This window comes from Rhincodon typus, chromosome 22 (assembly GCF_021869965.1).
Source record: "Rhincodon typus isolate 14 chromosome 22, sRhiTyp1.1, whole genome shotgun sequence".
Classification (NCBI taxonomy): Eukaryota; Metazoa; Chordata; class Chondrichthyes; order Orectolobiformes; family Rhincodontidae; genus Rhincodon; species Rhincodon typus.
Window position 1 is genome coordinate 30,141,249 of NC_063353.1, and position 21,402 is coordinate 30,162,650.

A 21,402-nucleotide genomic window follows, 5' to 3' on the forward strand; every position below is an offset into this window, starting at 1 on the left:
CTTTCTCAGGCCTACTGTGTGCTCTATCGAAGCTCAACACAAGCCAGAGGAACTACAGCCTCATCTTCCACCAAGATACCTTATAGTTCTTAGGACTTAACACTGAGTTCAACAATTTCAGAGTATGAACACCTTCCTCCATGTTCGTTAACCAACCCCATACCCTGTTCTGATTGGCTTTTTCCCAGCACAGCCAACCCACTTACAATTATTCACACTTCCTATTAACACCGTTAGGGGAGGTGGTGGCCTAGTGGTACGCTCACTTGACTATTCATTCAGAAACCTCGGTAATGTTCTGGAGATCTGGGTTGAATCCTGTCATGATAGATAAATACAATAAAAATTTGAAATTAGCAGCCTGATGATGACTTTGAAATGACTGTCGGAAAAACCCGTCTGGTTCACTAATGCCCTTTAGGGAAAGAAACTGCTGTCCCTAACCAGTCTGGCCTACTTGCGACTCAGACCCACAGCAATGTGGTTGACTCTTAACTGCCCTCTGGACAATTAAGGATGGGCAATAAATACTGGTTTGGCCAGTGGCGCACATACCCTGTGACCAAATGGATAAAAGACAAAAAAAAATTAAGTGTTTACTTCTTTACTGGCTTGCTATGAGCAATCCTGCTGCCCTTTTATTCCTCACTCTAAGCACCAACTCCATCTATTCAACTCATTTGTTACCTCTCCCACAACTCCACCTCATCGTCAGCATAAATATCACCATTTCTGAGCTGCTTTCAGTTCTGAAGAAGAGTCATTGGACTCGAAATGTTAGCTTTGTTTTTCTTTCTACAAATGCTGCCAGACCTGCTGGAGTGTCTCCAGTTCTTTCTACATTTGTTATCTAACTTTTTTTAAGGAATAGAAGCGGAAAGGGGAGTTGGGGGTCATAATGGTAATACCACTGGAATAGTAATTCAGAGGTCAAGGTTTCTCCTAAGGGTACAAGAGTTCAAATCCCATTTATCCCAGATACAATTTACATTATATTAATAAAATCTGGAATTGAAAGCTAGTTTCAGTAATAGAAGCAAGGACAGCCATGAATCTATTAATGATTATTGTAAAATCCCATTTGGCTCATTTTTACACAATGAAATCTGCCGACCTTATCTGGTCTGCTCTATATCTGACCCCAGACTTACAGCAATGTGATTAACTCCTACCTGCTCTCAAGGCAATTTGGGATGGACAACAAGTGCTTTTCTCAGCTGTCATGTCAGTAAGTCTAGGCACCGACTCCACCTATTCGACTCACTCGTTACCACTCCCACAACTCCAACCCACCATCAGCATAAATATCACTACTTCACCATGCTTGCTGACAATGCATACATCCCACGAAAAAGATGATTGGATTACTGGATCAGTAATCCAGAGGCCCGGGCTAATGAGCTGAAGACATTAGTTCAAATCCTACCATGGAAGCCAAGGCATTCTCACTGAAGTAAATAAATCTGGGATTCAAAAGCTGATATCAGTAATGGTGGTCAGTCATGAGTGTCACAAAAACCTCTATGATTCACTAGTGTCCATTGAGAGAAGAAATTTGCTATCCTTAGTAGAGTCAGGTCTTAGACCATAAAAAATATAAATAGAATTAGAACATTCATCCCATCAAGTCTGATCCACCTTTTCATCATGACTGATATGTTTTCAACCCCATTCTCCTGCCTTCTTCCTGTAACCCTTGATCCCCTTACTCTCAAGAATCTCTCTCTATCTTAAATACACTCAATGCCTTAGTCTCCAAAGCCTTCTGTGGCAATGAATTCCACATTTTAACAACTCTCTGGCTGAAGAAATTCTTCTTCATATTACTCCAAATCCACAGGATTTGTAGCTGACTCTTAGCTGCCATCTGAAATGGACTATCTATTCTTTGAGCTGTCATGATAGTGGTTCACCACTGTCTTTTCAGAAGAGTTTTAAATGGGTAGTAAATGCAGGCCTTGTCAGTGATACCTACATTTCAAGAATCAATGGGGAAAATAAAAAAAAAATAAATAAAAAAAATTTAAAAAAATCGCTATTCTTAGTGGTAGTGTGGACCCTGAGACATAAAAGCAAAGTACCATTTATTGTAGAAATCACCCTATGTACATTGAGAATTAGTCACTTACTGGAGAGATGCATGTAAATTGTAGTAGGCTGGAGATGAATTAAGAAAAGTAAATAAATAAATTAATAAATGTTAAGGCGTCAACTTCTGGAAGTTGTTGAACCATGAATGGAAAGCCCTGCGGCAGCTGAGCAAATAAGCACAAGGCAAGCAACATTTGAGCAGTAAGACAAATGCACCTTTCTAGACTTTCTGTCCACCTGGTAAGCAGATCACTAAGCCATTTGATAACTGTTGAAGTTGATCAGATTAGAAAAGAGTTCCTTTCAATGAGGATCTCCTTAAGTGCTTTACATCAAAATAATGTATTTTGAAGTATTTCCGCAATTCTATTGTAACCTAGAAAACATGACAGTCAATTTGAACTCAAAGGAACAAAAACAGAAATGGCAGCATCTGTGGAGAGAAAACACAGAGTTAACATTTTGGGTCCAGTGACCCTTCTTCATCCACAATTCTTTGGTTTTTTGAATTCAAACAGTCCTCTAAAAACAATGAGATAATGCACATTATTATATTTTGATTCAATAATTATGCCGGTTAGTGTATAAGCATTGACTAGGTCAGAGAACGCCACTGTTTTTCTCTGCATAGTCCTATGGGAACTTCCACATCCATAGGAGGGGACAGGCAGAGACCTGTTTTAATGTTTCATCTGAAAGACATTCTGTCCAACAATGGTGCTCCTTCAGTACAGCACCGCAGTACCAGTTTAGATTTTGCATTTGAAAGGGCTTTAAAAGGGCTTTGAACCCATGACCTTTTGATTCAGAGACAGGAATACTACCAATGAGCCATGCAAAGCAATCCAACTACCAGTTGTTACCAAGATCAGTGAAGCAGAAGGGGCAGCACATTTTGCATTTGGGTTTTTGGAGGTAGTAGATAATATTTAACAATAAGCAAAAAGGCGAGGTTACTGAAAACATGCCATTAACAACAAACCATGGCAAAAACCCTTGTTCAATGAACAGAGCAGGAAGGCATATCAGGAGCAGCACCAGGCAAACCTCACAATGAAGCTACAATATAGGACTACTTTAATACAAACAGCATAAGCAGCAAGTGATGACAGAGCTAAGCAATTCCGCAACCATTGGATCAAATATAAGCTCTGCAGTCCTGCCACATTTAGTCATGGATGGTGGTGTACAATTAACTCAGTGGAAGAGGAGGAGGCTTCTCAAACATTCCTATCCTCAATGATGGGGAGCCCAGTAACTCAGTGCAAAAGATAAGGCTGAAACGTTTTGTAACAATCTTTATCCGGAAGTATCAAGTGGTAATCCATCTTAGCCTCTTCCAGAAGTCCCAACATCACAGGTCCCATTGGTCGTCCACCAACTGGATTCACCCCATGTAATACGAATTCACCCCAATATCACCCCAAGAAACAGCTGAAGGCATTGGATACCACCAAGGCAATGAGGTCTGACAACATACTGCCAACAGCATTAAGATGTGTGCTCTAGAACATGCAATGGTCTAGCCAAGCCAGTCCAGCAATGTGGAAAATTACCCAGGCAAATCTTGTCCACAAAAAGCAAGACAAATTTAACCTAGCCAATTACACAAAGCTCTTATTTTTCATTGTTTTACTGATGAACATCATCAACAGTGCTACCAAGCATCACTTGCTGAGCAATAACGTGCTCACTTGCGCTCAGTTTGGGTTCCGCAGGGCCACTCAGCTCCCAAACTCATTACAGCTTTGTTCAAACATACACAAAAGAGCTGAATTCCAAAGGTGAGGTGAGAGTGACTGTGCTCGACATCAAGGAAGATTTGACCACGTGCAGCATCAAGGCAGCCTAGCAAAACTGGAATAAGTGGGAATCAAGGGGAAAACTCACAAATAGTTGGAGTCATAGCTCGCATAAATGAAGATTGTTGTGGTCGTTGGAGGTCAGTCATCTCAGCTCAAGGATATCACTGTAGGAGGTCCTCAGGGTAGTGTCCTAGGTCCAAAAATCTTCAGCTGCTTTATCAATGTCCTCCCTCCCATCATAAGGTCAGAAGCGGGGATGATTGTTGATGATTGTGTAATCTTCAGCACCATTTGTGACTCCTCAGATACTGAAGCAGTATATGTCCAAATGTCCACAAGACTAGGTCAATATCTATGTTTGGGCTAACAAGTGGTAACAGATGTTCATGTCACATAAATGCCAGATGATCATTTCCAACCAGAAAAAAAATCTTACCCTCATCCCTTGACATTCAAAGACATTACAATCGCCTACTCCCCCACTATCAACATCCTGGGGTTTACCATTGACAAGAAACTGAACTGAACTAACCATAGTGTGGCTACAAAAGTTCAGTGTTGAGGAATCCTGCAGTGGGTAACTCACTTTCTGATAGCCAAAAGCCTGACCACTAACTACAAGGCACAAGTTATGAGTGTGATGGAATATTCTCCATTACCTGGAAGAGAATGGCTGCAATAATATGCAAGAATCTTGACACAGTCCAGAACAAAACAGCCTACTTGACTGGCATCCCATCCATTCACTCCCTTCACCAGCAATGCTCCATAGCAGCAATATGTACCACAGAAACACAGAATATAGGAATAGGAGTAGGCTATTTGGCCCTTTGAGATTGCTCCACCATTCAGTATGATCATGGCTGATCATCAAACCCAGTACCCTGTTGCCACTTTTACCCCATTCCCTTTGATTTCTTTAGAACAACGAAGTACAGCAAACATTTTATCAACCAGCAACTAAGGATCCAGGAGTGTGCCAGTTCATCAAACATTCCAGTTGCTCCAGAGACTGACTGCTTGGATATTGTGGAAATCATGATTATGCAGTAACTTTCCAGTATTTGAGGTATATAATTTTTGCCAGTTTATCGAGATTGCCAGTTCATAAGGTGCTGTTGTATATCTATCTGCTTTTTGAAAACATTCAATGTTTTGGCCTCAACCGCTGTCTGTAGCAGGGAATTCCACAGGTTCATCACTCTCTGGGTGAAGAAATTTCTCCTCATCTCAGTCCTAAATGGTCTATCCCATATCCTTAGACTGTGATCCCTGGTTCTCAACTCCCTGATCATAGGGAACATTCTTCCTGTGTTTATCCTGTCATTCCTTTTCAAATTTTATGGGTTTCTTTGAGATTTCCTCCCACCCTCATTCTTATGATTTCCAGTGAGTACAGTCCTAATCAATCCGGTCTTTCTTCATAACATCAGCCAGTCTGATAAGCCTTTGTTGTAGATGCTCCATAGTGAGAACATCCTTCTCAGTTAAGGAGGCCAAAACTCCATGTGTGGCCTCACCAAGGCCCTGTACAACTGCAGCAGACACACCTTCTCCTGTACTCAAATCCTGTCACTATGAAGATGAACATACCATTTGCCTTCTTCACCACCTGCTGCATCTACAAGTTAACTTTCAGTGATGATGTACGAGAAAATGCAGGTCACGTTGCACTACCCCTCTCCCAATCTGTCACCATTCAAAATAATCTGCCTTCCTGTTTTTGTCACCAAAATGGATAACCTTCCATTTAATCCCATTATATTTCATCTGCTATGTACTTGTCCAGTCACTCAACTTGTCCAAATCACCCTGAAGCAACTCTGTATCCTACCCACAATTCAATCCATCCTGCCAGCTTAGTGTCATCTGCAAACTTGGAGATATTACGTTTAGTTTTTATACCTAAATCATTTATATAGATTGTGAATAGCTGGGGTTCAAGCAGTAATTCCTGTGGTATCCCAGCGGTCACTGGCTTCCACTCAGAAAATTGTTTTATGTTTATTTCTAATCTTTGTTTCCTGTCTGCCAGCCAGTTCTTTATCTATGTCAATACACTGCCCTCATTTTAATTTTACATGTTAAAACATAAAACATACAAGATGCACTGCAGACATTCACCATGGAACCTTAGATAGCAGCTTCCAAACCGTGACAATACCATCTAGAAACACAAGGACAGTAGATATGTAGGAACACCATCATCTGCAAGCTCCGCCTAAGCCACCTCCAATCCTGATTTGGCAATATATCGCTGATCCTTCAGTGTGATTGGGTTAAAGTCCTGGAACTCCATTCCTAACAGCACTGGAGGTGTAATGACACAAAATGGAATGTAGCGGTTCAAGAAGGCAAATTACCACTACTTTCTCAAGAACATTAGCAATGGGCAATAAATTCTGGACCAGCCAGCAAAACCTACTTGCCATGAATGAATAAATAAAACCTTTGAGGTTGTACTGAGAAGTATAGGAAAAGTTCTTGAAAATTAATTGTTAAGATGTGGATGTTTTCAGATCAACCTTCATTGCCTGTTTGAGGTGCCCATCATAAGGTGGTGCTGCACCTTCTTAAGACATGGGAATTCATGTTAGGAAGGTGCTCAAAATGCTTCGGGAGGGAGTTCCAGGATGTTGACCCAGCAACGATTAGTGAATGGTAATGTTCGTCCAAGCCAAGCTGACTTGGTAGGGAATTTGTTAGGGGATGATGTTCTCATGCAGTTGTTGCCCTTGATTTTGTATGCGGTGAAGACTGCAGATGCAGCACGTATTTTCAAGATCCAGGTTTCCCAAGATACAGAATCCTGAGAGCTAAAATGCTTGACAGCTCACTTACAATGGTAAATACCATGAGTACAACTTTCATAAGTGAACTTGCACCCAGAGACAACATTGATATAGTTGAATCACAAAAGCATTTGGGTTGCATCAGTGTTAAGTCATTGCTTGCTATGTTCTAGAAGTTGAAATCAGATATATGCAATTTTACAACTAAGGAAAGATCATATGAATGTGGATTTTTGCTTCCATATGGCATTTCAAAGGTCTCTATGTTCAATGAATGAATTAATGCACTCATATCGGCAGAAGCGACAGCCTATGTGCACACTGGAAGGTCTCATTAAATTACTGGCTTAATGACCTGTAGTTCTATTGTGTTAGTTTTGGCTGAGGGTGGAATGTTATCTAGGACATGTCAGAAGGGTTGGATAAATTTTGTACAATGCTGTGAAAGCTACAAAGTCCAGATTGACAATTTTTATTAGTATGCGTGTTCACTGGATTATAGCCTAAATGACAGTTAGGTGAATTACCACTTCAATATCTTGGAAATTGTGACAGAGTTGCAATACATTCAAGTCAATGACAGTGGCACTGTGTCTGACTTATCCCTACTCCTTTGCATTTCAATTTTTATGCAAGAAAGCACCTCAAACAATGATTCATTCTCTCATACTACACTAACAGTTCTGATTTTGTACTCAACCAGGTCTTCAGTCCATAATCTTCTCAAAGTCAAAATTAAAAGAATAAATGCTGTATACAGTGGAGTTGGAACACTAAAATTACCAAGATTAAATTTACAAGTTACACCACTGACATACCTATCTGTAGAAAAATTCGACATAAAATAGGACTAAAAAAAATTACATTGTTTTCTGTTCCTTTGAAAATTTACTTAATCGAAATGGAAAATTCTTAGCTCACCATACAGGCAGTACTCCATATATCAGCCGGTGTGCTATACCCAGCACCAATCAGAACTTCTATTGATCTATACTGTCTTGTCTGGATATCTTCTGTGAAATGCTTATGCTGTAATAAACGTTAATTGTAAAAGAGAGATATAAGATACATATCACAGATTGCTTGCTCATTATTATAGAATTTATAACAGAAGAATAAGAAGAGATTAGAAGTCAGCACATTTAGAAACCTCAAAACTGATTCTAACATATCACTGAAGATCTGTGCTCATCATCACACAAAATTTGGAATTGATTGTCACTGGAGTATCGAGTGATCTTTCAAAGATCAAATTTCATAATTACAAGCACAATATGTTTTGATCTATTAAAAAATAGCTTGTGCCAGCTGTGATCAAACTTTTCAGACCTTTCCAATTGCAAAAAGAAACAGTAGAGTGAATTAGATATATCAGATAAAATTTGTTTAGAATTGGTCTTTCATAGTTCACTTAAAATTGACAAAACAATACACAAGTTCAATTTAAGCAATGCAGACCAACACGTTTCTTCCACTAGTCTGTAATTGTTACCAATCTCCCTTTGAAAAATGCATTTTTTTTGAAGTAAACAACTTGCATTTGTATGCTACTAAATGTCCCAAAATGACTCAGAGTCAATGACATTTACGACACAAGAGGAGGCCATTTAGGCCATCATGGGTATGCTGCTTAACAAAGATCTGAAGTCACACAACACCAGGTTATAGTCTTACCTGATGAAGGAGCAGTGCTTCAAAAGCTCGTGATTTCAAATGTGTTGGGCTATAACTTAGTGTCGTGTGACCTCTGACTTTGTCTACCCAAGTTCAACACCGGCATCTTCACATCATAACAAAGATCTGACTACGCAAATCTCATTTTCATGCTTTTGGTCCATAGCCCTGGAGGCTGTGGTAATGCAAGCCAACGTACAAATACTGCTTAAAACTACAAGAATTTCTGTATCAATCACTCTTTCAGGGACCCTCCGAGTGAAAAATTTTCTCCCCTGTTAGTCTTCTACCTCTTACCTCAAATCTATCTCCTGGTTATTGACCTCTCTAAGAAAGGAAAACTCCTCATAATCTTATACACCTCTATCAGGTCGCTCTCAACCTTTGCTGCTCCAGTTTAAAAAATCCCAGCCTATCCGATATTTTCTCATAGTTCAGATTCTCTGGTCCAGGCAGCATGTTATAAATCTCCTCTGCACCCTCTCAAGTGCAATTATATCCTTCCCTTAATGAGGTGACCAGAACTGGACACAGTACTCCAGTTGTGGCCAAACCAGCATTTTATACAATTATACAAGAACCTTCTTGCTCTTGTATTCTAGGCCTTGGCTAATAAAGGCAAGTATCCTCTGTACCTTATTAGCCACATTCTCCACCTGCCCTGCTACTTTCAGTGAGGTCCTGTTGATCTTCAGTACTTTCTAAGGTCCTATTATTCATAGTATTATCCCTTGCTGTCAGCCTTTCTCACATACTTTACCTAATTTCTCCAGGTTGAATTTTATTTTCCACTGCTCTGCCTAGCTGCCCGGTCCCTCTATATCCTCTTGCAGTTTACAGCTATTCCCCCTTTTCTTTACCACCTTTTTTATTACCAATTTTCATGTCATCTGTGAACTTCATGATTGTATCCCTTGTATCTAAGTCCAAATCATTAATGACACCACAACCAGCCAGGGCCCCAGCACCATGCCCTCAAGAATCCAACTGGAAAAAGACATGCAGTCTCAAAAACATCCCATTACCATCACCCTCTGTTTCTTGCCTCTCAGCCAATTTTGGATCCAATGTGACTTTTGCCTTGGATGCCACGGGCTCTTGCTTTCTAGACCAGCCTGCTTTGAGGAACCTTTATCAAAACCCTTGCTTAAGTCCAGGCAAACCACATCAAATGCACTGTCCTTATCATTACTCCTTCATATCTGTCAAACATGATCATTCCTAAACAAGTCTATGCCAACTATCCTTGATTAATCTGTGTCTCTTCCAAGTGCAGACATACCCTGCTCCATAGAATTCTTTCCAATAATTTGTCCACCACTGAGGTTAGACTGATGGGCCTGTAAGTTCCTGATCTATCCCTTCCTCTCTTTTTTAATAATGGGGCTTTAGCACCACCCCTGTGGCCAGACAGGATTTGAAAATTACTGTCAAGTCCCTCGATATCTCCACTCCTACTCTCTCAACACCCTCAACACATTTCACAAGAACTGGCAGATGTATCCTCTTTTAAGACTCTAAACCCACCAGTACCTCCTTTCTCTCCATATTAATTTCTTCTAATATTTCACAGTCCTCCACCCTGATGTCTATACCTGCACTGTCCTTTACTTTGTTAAGACCAATGCAAGATAATTATGAAGGACCGTGCCCATATTTCTCTCTGTGGTCCTTCATGGGCCCTACGCCTTCCCTAGTTATTCTCTTGCTCTTTATATATCTTATTAAAAATTACCATTGGGTTTTCTCTTATACCACCTGCCAACGCTTTCTCATCTACTCTCTTTGCTTTCCTATTTTCTTTGATTTCCTTTTTAAAATTCCCCCTCCACCCCAGACTCTTTTCTCCTTGCACCCGGCCATAAGCTGCTCTTTCTTTTAAAACTCAATCCTAACCTTTATGTCCTTTGACATCCAGGGTTCCCTTGACTTAGTCCTTCCCTTTATCCTTATGGAAACACATCTGCTCTGCACACTTTATTACCTCTCAAGTGCCTCTCACTTCATTCACAGTTATATCTGCAAGTAGCTGCTCCCAATCCACTTGGGCTAAATCATACCTTTATCTTAATAAAATTAGCTCTTCCCTAGTTTAGAATATTTATTCCTGGCTCATTCTTCTCTATCCAATTGCCATCCAAAATCTAACTGAATCATCCAAAATGATCCTTTCGTGACTCTTCTTACATTTGCCCATATTCATTTCTAAATATGAGGTTCAGAACTGGCTCCTCCTTGTTGGACTTTCTCCTGGATGCAAATGAATAACTTTATTCCCTCCCAACCTCACACATTAAAACTATCCCAGTTAATATTTGGATAGTTAAAATTACCCACTATTCCTGTTTTATTAGTCTTACACCTCTCTGAAATTTGATTACATATTTCCTCTCTCTCCCCCTGACTCTTTGGGGGCCTATAGCACACACCCAAAAGTGCACTTGCCCCTTTTGTGTTTTTTACTACTACCCATACGGCCTTATTTAATGATCCTTCAATGAAAACGTCCCTCCTCACTGCTATAATTCATTCTTGATAAAAATTGTGAACCCTGTCTTCCATCCCCCTCTCTAATTCATCTGATGAATTACCTTATAACCAAGAATGTTCAGCAACCCACTCGTGCCCATCTTTGAGCCAAGTCTTGGTCATCATACTCCTATGTGCCTATCTGAGTGTCAATTTTGGTAGATTTCATGAAGGCTTTCTCTCCATGAGCTGTGGAGAGGTTTCTCACACTATTATCTGCATCTCATCTCATTACCAATGGACTATGCTTCAATGGCATCCCATTTGTCCAACTTTCCCTCTATCGAGAAGCAGAAATACTCACCAATGCTGAAACCTTCCAGGATTCCCAGCTCCAGTGCCAATGGCTGGGACTTCATTGCAGATATAAATTTATATTTGTGAATTTTAGTTTACAAATACAAGAACCAAGCTCCACAGGCTACCCAGCCTGTCCCTTGGAGGCTGTCTAAGGGAGTGCTGTTCTTGCCACAATACTCAGTGTAGCCTTCAACTTAGTCATGCCAACTATTATGCTGCACTGATCCCTGTCAAAGCTAGGGCATTTGCAACCATCGTGGCACTCACCCCCTGCAGTAATCATTGTCCTCCACTATACAGTTGTCTCCCCTGTTTACAGGTTTTGTTCTCACCTTCACAACTATGGTTTTCTCTGCATTCCAGCATGCTGCCTTGAATCCCCCCCATGACTTCCATTGATCTGACTTCCAGAATTGATTGTGGCTCACTCTGTGACAAACTTAGACGGACAGGCTGGAAAGACAATTGACCAGAGTCCTGACATATCTTTGTGCAGTTTCCCAAATGACTGGACCTGCAGGACCAAACATGGTTCATTCCTTGATCTGTACAGAAACACATCCCCTGATCTTGAACACTTCAAGTGTCTGACTGACCATGTCCAAGCCCCTAGACCAAAATCAAAAGATATACAACTTACTGTGCCGGTACTCCCTGACTGTTTTCCTTAGTATGACTGAGGACATCTCCCCTTAGACTCTGAGACATGGCCATTTGGTTGAAGCCCATATAGTGTGTTTACTGTGTATGTTATTGGTAGATGATGCAGATGTGAGATTGTACAGGAACACATCCAGCCCCTTGATTGATGACTGTTGGTATGGCTTTGTGTCTGCCCTAAACAGTAAGGCAAGACATAGGGTTTTGAGCTGTGGTTGATGGGCAAAAAAGCAAGAAAGTATCCAAATAGGTGCAAATTGAGTGAGTGCTAAGAGAGCAAGCGAAGAGCCATGAGATGCTCTTTGGTTCAATCCAGGAGCATTGTCCCGGCATGCAAAATGTCCAGGCAGTGCATTACAATAAAAGATGTTGACTCATTCCAAACTAGAGCATTAAAGTGTAGAATTGGACTGTAATTGCGGTGTGTCATGAGAGGAATTAAGGCTGATATGGTGTTTGATGTCAACTTCTGTGGAGCGGGTGCAGTTGCTCAGCTCATGGAATGTGTCCTGAGAAGTTGTTGACTGCTGCCCAAGTTGGAGGACTGGAGAAAGAAGCGGTGAGTTGGAATTACCAAGTACCTCTGACTTTCATTTCTGGAATTCCATAGAAGTTTCATACAATCCCTACAGTGTGGAAACAGGCCCTTTGGCCCAACAAATCCACAGTGACCCTCAGAGCATCCCACCTAGACCTACCCCGCTATAACCCACCTAATCTACACATTCCTGAACACTACGGGCAATTTAGCATGGCCAATCCACCTCGCCTGCATATCTTTGGACTGTGGGAGGTAATCCATGCAGACCAGGGAAGAATGTGCAAACTCCACACAGTCGCCAGAGGGTGGAATCGAACCTGGGTTCTGGCGCTGTGAGGCAGCAATGCTAACCACTGAGCCACCATGCCACCCATTTCAAAGGGGCACTGCTACTGTTTCTGCCCGGTTTCGAATTGGGGACCTTTGGCGTGTAAGGCAAACGTGATAACCAATACACCACAGAAACGCAACTAATTGTTGCCATCTAGTTTCTAACTGACAGGCAGGAGAATAGGAAAGTGTGTTTCAATGAGATGTGATTAATAATAATGACGTGCTAACACATGCAAATGGATACAAATTGATCTTTCACTGCTTGCTAGCAAGATTCTCCTCTCACCATTCAAAACTTGGTTGGAGAATGAGACTTTATTTTCTCAATGTTGAGTCTGATCTCATCTTATTTTACCAAAAATAGATCACCAATGTCCACATGGTTCAGGGGTTGGGAAGATTCTGTCCTATATCACTTTGTCTGAGATTTTTAACGTGAAAGTATTTTCAAGTTATGAAGTATTTTTGAAGCATAGTCACTGTTGTAATGCAGGAATCATAGCAAATATATGATATTGAACCAAGCTGTTCACAATTTTGATGTTTCATCTGATCCTGGAATGAGCTTCCAACTACATTTCATGTCATCACTAAGGCTGCCTATTTCAACATCAGTCACTTCTCCAACACTGGCCCTGCCACAGTTCACCAGCTGTTGAAAACATCATGCCTATGTTATCTTTAAACTTGACTATGTCAAAACACACCTAGCTAGTATCCCATACTAACTTTAATAAAGTTGGGATCATTCAAAAATCTGATGGCTGTGTCCTTACTTGCACCAAGTTCCATTCACCACATAAACTTCTTGTTAAGCATGCCTCTGACTTTAAATTTCTCATCCATGGATTCATCCTTCTCCATCTCTTGTAACCTCCTTCAATCTTATAATCCTCCAAGATATCTGTGCTCCTTTAATACCAGACTCTTAAGGATATTCAATTTTAATTGGTCCATCATTACTAGCCATGCCCTCAGTTTACTATGTTTTAAAATCTGAAGTCTTTCTGTATACCTTTCCCACGCACATCATCTTTCATCTTTAAGATGCTCCTTAAACATTACCTACTTGACAAAGCTTCTGGACATCTCCTCCAATATACTTGTGTGATTTGGAGTCAAATTACACTTAATACCTTTCCTGTGAAGTACCTTGGGAATTTTTTCTAAGTACAATTTATTTTAATCTGGTCAATGCCAATAAATGCACAATATTCTCCTATTGAAGAATGACTATAGTGACTAGCCTCTTTAAAGTTCAAACTATTTTGTAATAAGACTAGCAACATAATAAAATGTTTTCTTAGTACATAACATTTGAAAATTTTTTTAAAAAGATCTGCACTTATTCAACCATAAAACCTAGTTTTAATTTCAGAATAGTAACTAACAGAAGTTAATCATTTTAGAAAGTATAATGTACTTACAACCCAACAAGCATTTCCCAAGTCAGCTATTTTAACTCTAATTTTCTCTGCGTTTCTTGGATCAAGTGGATTTACCAGCAAATCCGCTGCTCGAACTTTTACTGTAAAGTTAGAAATAATCATAATGTTCTGGTGTTGCAATGACAAATTATCAACAGTGCTTCTGGAAAATAAAAAGTTGGCATTCCTAAACAACTTAAAAACTGCATCCGTTTGCATAAATAATGTGTATGTGTTCAAATACTGGCCCAGATTTTGCTGTCTGGGCTTGCTGCTATTACAAGACAAAATGGACAACAACTTCTGGGAGTTAAAATTTGAAATGCAGAAACTGCAGATAGTGTTCAAAATGCCAAGTAATGCTTTTCTGATAACAGGCTAAATATATCAATGCATCCATCATAGTTTATTGTAATTTTTTAATAAAATTGATGCTTTTGTAATAAAAAGATTCAAAAATCTTCAGATTAATTCACTTCTAAAGTAAATACTGAAATGACAAAATTAGTGAGAATATAGTGGTATAAGTATAACTTCTTTATGCATTTCATCAACATAAAAGCAAATAACAGCATACTCACTTTTTGGCACGTCTCCGGTGCTGGATGCAGACACAGTTCTGCTCCTGTCTTGAGATGGAATACTGTCTTCTCGTTCAATCACTGTCGAAACATCTGATCCACAAGCTGCAGATTCTAAAAGCTTAGAAAACACAGATTCAGACATTTCAGAGAACTCTGCCTCAGGGCTTTTATTCTGTCCATTTTGCAACTCTCCATTAAACCGTCCATAAGGGCCACTATAGGTTAAACTTTCAGCATTTGGTCCATCGGCAGGACTCCCTTCTGTATTTGGACACTCATCATCATCATCATCATCATCATCTTCCTCCTCTTCTTCTTCTTCACAAAACTGATCAGGCAAAAATGGACCATTTTCAACATGTCCATTCGTTTTTGGTGATTCATTGCATTTCAGTTCTGTCCTGGTAACCACATTTTCTACTTCATCTTTTTCCATATTTTCTTTCTCTGTGTCTTCCTTTTCTTCCTGATTATCAACCTCATCTGGTAAATGAATAATGCAGGAAATTATTCAAATGAAATCATATTGACATAACTGTCATTTTTCAAAATATTCACTGTATTCATTAGGTTCTTCCTCATTGATTAAGCAAATTTGGCCAGAAATGATGAAAAGCTCCAAGAGAATAAGATATGCAAATCTGGATATTATCTGCAAACTATGAAAATGAATGAATGTTGGAGAGAAAATGCTCATCTAAAACAAAAGAAAAAAAATCAATACAAGACTTTTTATAGGTTGAAATTTTCCAACACAGATATGACAAGCTGTAAGGCATTCTTCTTTGCCTTAAAGATTTGAAATGGTAATCAGTCCAAAAACGTTAAGCAACATTATTTTTCTTATAATACATAGGGCTCAAAACAAATTGCCAAATCAAACACAGACATTTAAGCAGGTCAGATTTGCAAATTCCTGCAAAGCCCATACATACTTTATCAAGGTTGCCATCATAAAGAATATGATTTTTTGAATATGAAAGTTATTTTTCAGAACACCTACTGCATTCATTACGTTGTTCCTCATCTACCACATGATCTATCACTGTTTCTTTCAGCTCATCTATTTTTTCTCCTTTCTGGTCATTTGGTGTTACAGTTGTTAAAATCTCTTCCATCTTCTTCCTCTCTGCCTCTCTCTCCAACTCTTCTATCTCTTGCATACGTTTTTCCAGCAGCTCCGCCTGCCTCTTCTGCTTCTTTTTCAGCTTCTTCTTTTTGTTTTTAGACATTTTTCCTCCCTAAAACATTAAAAACTTATTTACTAATACACAATACTCTAAAATTGGTACAAGTAACCAATCAAACATTTTAGAAAAGAATATAAAGCTTCATTTTAATTAATGTTACATTTGCAAAAAGATATCTATATCACCGCTCACTTGCTTCCTGATATTCCTTTTTTCCCCTCATTGTGAAACATAGAATTTAAAATACTGTGTGGTTAATTATCCAAAAGTCTACAATCAACAGATAAGAAAGTGCTGTGTTCAGATTCTATCTGCTATCAATATTTTTCTTAAAAAGGCAACTGTTAATTAAGTTAAAGTCGATATCACTAATGATTGGTATCACGTGAGGAGATTTCAACAGTACAAGTAAATTCATCAGTTTAAAAGAATTACACCAGTGATATACAGATTTCACATGCGGCACCGGAGGTTATGCATAATAAATTATGCATTTTTACGCATGCATTTTTTACAGTGCATTTTTTAAAAATCTCGGGAAATCCCAGAACCAATGCAACATTATTGATATGTAGTCACTGTTCTAAGGTAGGAAATGTGATAGCTAATTTGCACACAACGTCCCACAAACAGCAATGTGGGAAACGACCAGACGCTTTATTTTGTTACACTGGTGAAGAACACAAGGAGAACGCCCTGCTATTCCTCAACTACTAACTGGAATTTTGTTTTTACAAATACTTGAGAAACCAAGTGCAGCTTCAGTTCAACATTTCAAACAAAGGTCTGCAATCAAATGGTGCAAAATGTCTTCATATTGCAGGTATAAATATTCAAATCTCTGAAGTAGGACTTGAGACAAACCTTCTGTTTTCGAAAAAGGGCCACCATCACAAAGCCATAATTGACATTCAATTAATTTCTTCCAACTCTTTTAGAATGAAACAAAGTCCCTAGAATTCTTCAGAATTTCAGGGCAATTTTTATAGGTAAATCTAAACAATGAATATGACATGAGATTGTGATGCAGTAGCAAGTTTGCCTATGGTTTCTCAATATTAAAACTAATTTTAAATGTATACAATAGACTGTCCAGAAGCATTCTTTGCTGATAATTAGTTCGTTCTGACCTATTTAGCACCAATTTATTATGTTAAATCCATCTGTTTAAGAGCTGTCCACTTCTTGACATTAAGGAAGTCACAACCACCTAGATAAAGTCGTTTTGAGATCCAGTCCTTGGCAGTGAGAAATGCTCTGAACAGAATGAGGAATTCACAGGTCTCACAAATGACTTTGAATTGGTCCACATTAAACACATGCACATAAACAAATTACCTGTTAACATAGAATAAATTAATGAATTCCTATTTTTGTCTCTCATCTTCTTTAGTTTGTTTGCTTCTGTCAACTACACTGTTGCCCTTCTAGTAACTGCTTTCAAGATATATTGTCAGAGGCCAAAATTTTTATTCATTCAGGGATGTAGGCATCATTGACTGAGCCAGGATTTATGCCCACCCCTTACTGTCTTGGAGGAGATGGTGGTGAGCTACCTTTTTGAATTGCTGCAGTCCTTTGGATGTGGGTGCACCCGCAGTGCTGTTAGTATGGGTGTTCCATAATCTTGATCGAGTGACAGTGAAGGAACAGTGATAGATTGCCAAGTAAGGATGGCAAGTGACTTGAAAAAAGAATTTGCAGGTATTCCTTTGTATCTGCTACCTTTGGCCTTCTAGATGGTAGCAGTCACTGGTTTGGGCATCACTGTCTCAGGTGCCTCAGTAAATGACTACAGTGCATTTTGTAGATGGTACAAACTGCTGCTACTGTGAATTGGTGGTGAAGGGAGTGAATGTTGAAGGTGGTTGATTAGATGCCAATCAACCAAGATGCTTTGTCCTGGATAATGTCAATCTTCTTGAGTATTATTGGAGCTGCACACATCCAGTCAAGTGGAGTGTATTTCATTACACTCCTGATTTATGCCTTGTGGATGGTGGACAGGTATCAGGAAAACAGGAGAGGAGTTCTAGCTACAAAATTCCTAGCTTTGACCTGCTCCTGTAGCCACGGTATTAACATGACTCGTCTAGTTTCTGGTCAATGGTAGTTCCCAGGATGTTTATAGTGGGGGATTCAAGTGATGGCAATGCCACTGAATGTCGAGGGCCAATGGTTAGATTCTCACTTGTTGGAGGTGGAGATTGCCTGGCACTTGAGTGGTGTGAATGTTACTTGCTAATTGTCAGCCAAAAACTGAATATTGTCCAGATTTTGCTGCATTTGGACATGTACTGCTTCATTTTCTGTGGAATTTTGAATGGAGCTGAACATTATGTAATCAGCAGAAAATATCCTTACTTCTGACTTAGGATGGTCAGAAGTCATTGATAAATCAATTTAAGATGATGAGTTCAAAGACAGTACCCGAAGAACTCCTACAGAGATATACTGGAGCTGACAGGACAGACCTCCAACTAATACAGCCATTAATACCCTTTAATTAGGCTTTTCTCCTCACCTTTTATTTAAAAATCTTTATGTAACAGAAGTACAAATTAATGACCATGTATAGAGGGCAATGAGGCATCTGGAACCTGCTGAATGAAGAAGCCAGCAGTCTATCTCCTTAAGCCAAACTTAAGGATTGAGAAAGTAAGAGAAATGATGGAAAAGTGAGTTAAAGTGACATCCAATGGACAGACAGAAATAAAAGGAAAAGAAAATTGGATTGACAGAAAAAGTACAGTGAAGAAGGTTATCTAAGATTACAAAGGGATCTGGATCAATTGAGCCAATGGGCTGAGGAGTGGCAGGTGGAGTTTAGTTTGGATAAATGGATTGCATTTTGGTAAAGCAAACATGCGCAGGACTTATACAGTTAATGATAGGGCCCTGGGTAGTATTGTCAAACAGACAGACCTAGGGGGTCAGGTACGTAGTTCTTTGAAAGTTGTGTCACAGGTAGACAGGGTAGTTAAGAAGGCACTTAGCATGCTTGCCTTCATTGCTCAAACTATTGAGTACAGGAACAAAAACAGAAATTGTTGGCAAATCTCAGCAGGTCTGGCACCATCTGTGGAGAGAAATCAGAGTTAACGTTTCGGGTCTAGTGACCCTTCTTTGAAACTGGAGTTCTGAAGAAGGGTCCCTGGACCCAAAACATTAACTCTGATTTCTCTCCACAGGTGCTGCCAGATCTGCTGAGATTTACCAGCAATTTCTGTTTTTATTTCTGATTCCAGCATCCACAGTTCTTTCAGTTTTCCATTGCATACAGCAGTTGCGATGTCGAGGTTGTACAAGGTGTTGATGAGGACAGTTTTGGAGTGCTGTGTACAGTTCTAGTCACTCTGCTATAGGAAGACTATTACTAAATTAAAGAGGGCTCAGAAAAGATTAGCCAGGATGTTGCTGGGCCTGGAGGGTTTGAGTTATAGACAGAGGATGAATAGGCTGGGACTTTTTCATTGGAGTCCAAGAGGTTGAGGTTGACCTTATAGAGACTTATAAAATCATGAGGGGTATACATGAGGTAAATAGCAAAAGTCTTTTCCGGAGGGTGGGGGAATTCAAAACGGGGGGGCATATTTTGAAGATAAGTGGAGAAAGATTTAAAAAGGTCCTGGGAGGCAATTATTTCACATAGAGGGTGGTTTGTATGTGGAATGAACTGCTAGATGAAGTGGTAGATGCAGACACAGTTACAAAAGATATTTGGACAGGTACATGAGTAGGAAAGGTTTAGAGGAATATGTGCCAAATGCAGGCAAATGGGACTAGTTTAGTTTGGGAAATTTGGTCAGCATGGAGTGCTAAGGGTTTGTTTTTGTGCTGAATGATTCTATGTCTGTGACTCTATGACAGAAGGAAAAGAAATGTTCAAAATGCAAAAATCGTACAATGCAAAAAAAAAACTCACCATTACCTTGCAAATAATTCTGGACCCACTTTATATTTTACATCAGAACACACTGACTCAGATTTTGTCCAAATAAATAACAGTTAGATAATCAGTGGTCACTTTTATTGTGCGATAAATAAAAAGAAAACCTCTGAGGCATGATTTTATTGCATTTGAAATCCATTCATTTACTCAGAGATAAAACCAGGCTTCTGGAATATGCACACAAGTTAAGTGCAGAGATCCAGACATTTCTAGCAGATGTTCTACAATGTGTGTACTTGTATAAAGGTTCTACAAACTACCGAACTTGGATTAATTCACCACAAAAGAATATTGAACAAGATAGGGCATTCAGGAGTGAGTGAGTTTTTAAACTGCGTGATAACCGATAATTACTGTCAAGCAACCTTGTTGGGCCACACAAAATAATCATTTGGTAGTACAGAACTTGAATGCTGCTGAAATATAATCCATCAAAGTTTTTTGTCTTACACTCATCAGGACATTTGTTAAGAATACCAATTCAGGAGGAAAACTGACACATACTATATGACAGGTACAAGCCCTGCCATGGAGAATGCATTCTTTACTACTGACTGACAGTTAAACGCCATGCTTGGTATAAATTTAAGTCTAGTCAGGTTGATTGTAACTGATCAAGGAATTGCCCTGAGAAATGAACTAGGCTGTCACTTATTTTGTTGAGTTGAAACAAGCATGTGTGTGTATACATGTTTTATTTCCCCCACCCCGTCCTGCCTATTACAATGTGTAGCTTCCAGTACATACAAGTGTACCACAGTGCAAGCCCAATTGACAATCCGAAATGAGCTGTCAGCGAAATTCCTCATTCATTCAAGAGTATCTGGAAAATGTTGCCCAATTTCTGAATTGTACCTAATGTCAGACACAATCTTTGCCAGCACAAATTGGTCGAATACAATTAGTACCTTGCTTGCTGTAATATGCAGTCTGATACAACCTACCAGTCTTTATGATGCATGGGCCTACATACTGGCATCACACAAACACTAAAATTCTTATCCCACATTACTCATTTGTGTGACAGGCAGAAAGCCTTTACTAGCTTGTCAGCAGCATCCCATTAGTGGTGAATATCACTCATGTAGCTACTGCACTGTAGTGGCATAAAAGAGCTAGTTTCAATTGTTGATCAAGGTTGAGATACTTTACCTTTCCAGGTTAATCTAACAAAGACTGAGTACTTTTTCAGGACCAAGAGAGACTGACTTTAGGCCTTTCATGACTGCATGATATACAATGAGAAATGATTTTATCAAGGTAGTCATTATTATGCAGGATGGCGTCGATGTGTTCTATTTCAACATCAGGGTCATACAGTAAACATACTTCTTTGGGTCCATTTAAAAAGTTGCCAATAAAGCCATTACTACAGTGTGTGGAACTATAGGAATCCCAAAACGTATAACATAACCAATGAAGAGAGATAACAAGGTGTAGAGCTGGATGAACACAGCAGGCCAAGCAGCATCAGAGGAGCAGGAAAGCTGACGTTTCAGGCCTAGACCCTTCTTCAGAAAATTA

The 21,402-nt window shown here is 39.4% G+C and overlaps 1 protein-coding gene across 5 annotated transcripts in view; it reads right to left on the reverse strand.

The window, feature by feature from the left end:
* The window catches only part of LOC109916979 (SRSF protein kinase 2-like), a 185,115-nt gene that overhangs the window by 23,620 nt on the left and 140,093 nt on the right, over positions 1-21,402 (reverse strand). For all 5 annotated transcript variants that reach the window (XR_007264453.1, XM_048610175.1, XM_048610172.1 and 2 more), the window contains 4 exons: positions 15,740-15,977; positions 14,734-15,219; positions 14,153-14,253; positions 7,610-7,717 (listed from right to left, as the gene is read on the reverse strand). Coding sequence is in view for 4 of the 5 variants with exons in the window: in XM_048610175.1 (XP_048466132.1) it covers positions 7,610-7,717; positions 14,153-14,253; positions 14,734-15,219; positions 15,740-15,977 (933 nt within the window). In the remaining variant the exon portion in view is untranslated. The remainder of the gene's footprint in view (positions 1-7,609; positions 7,718-14,152; positions 14,254-14,733; positions 15,220-15,739; positions 15,978-21,402) is intronic.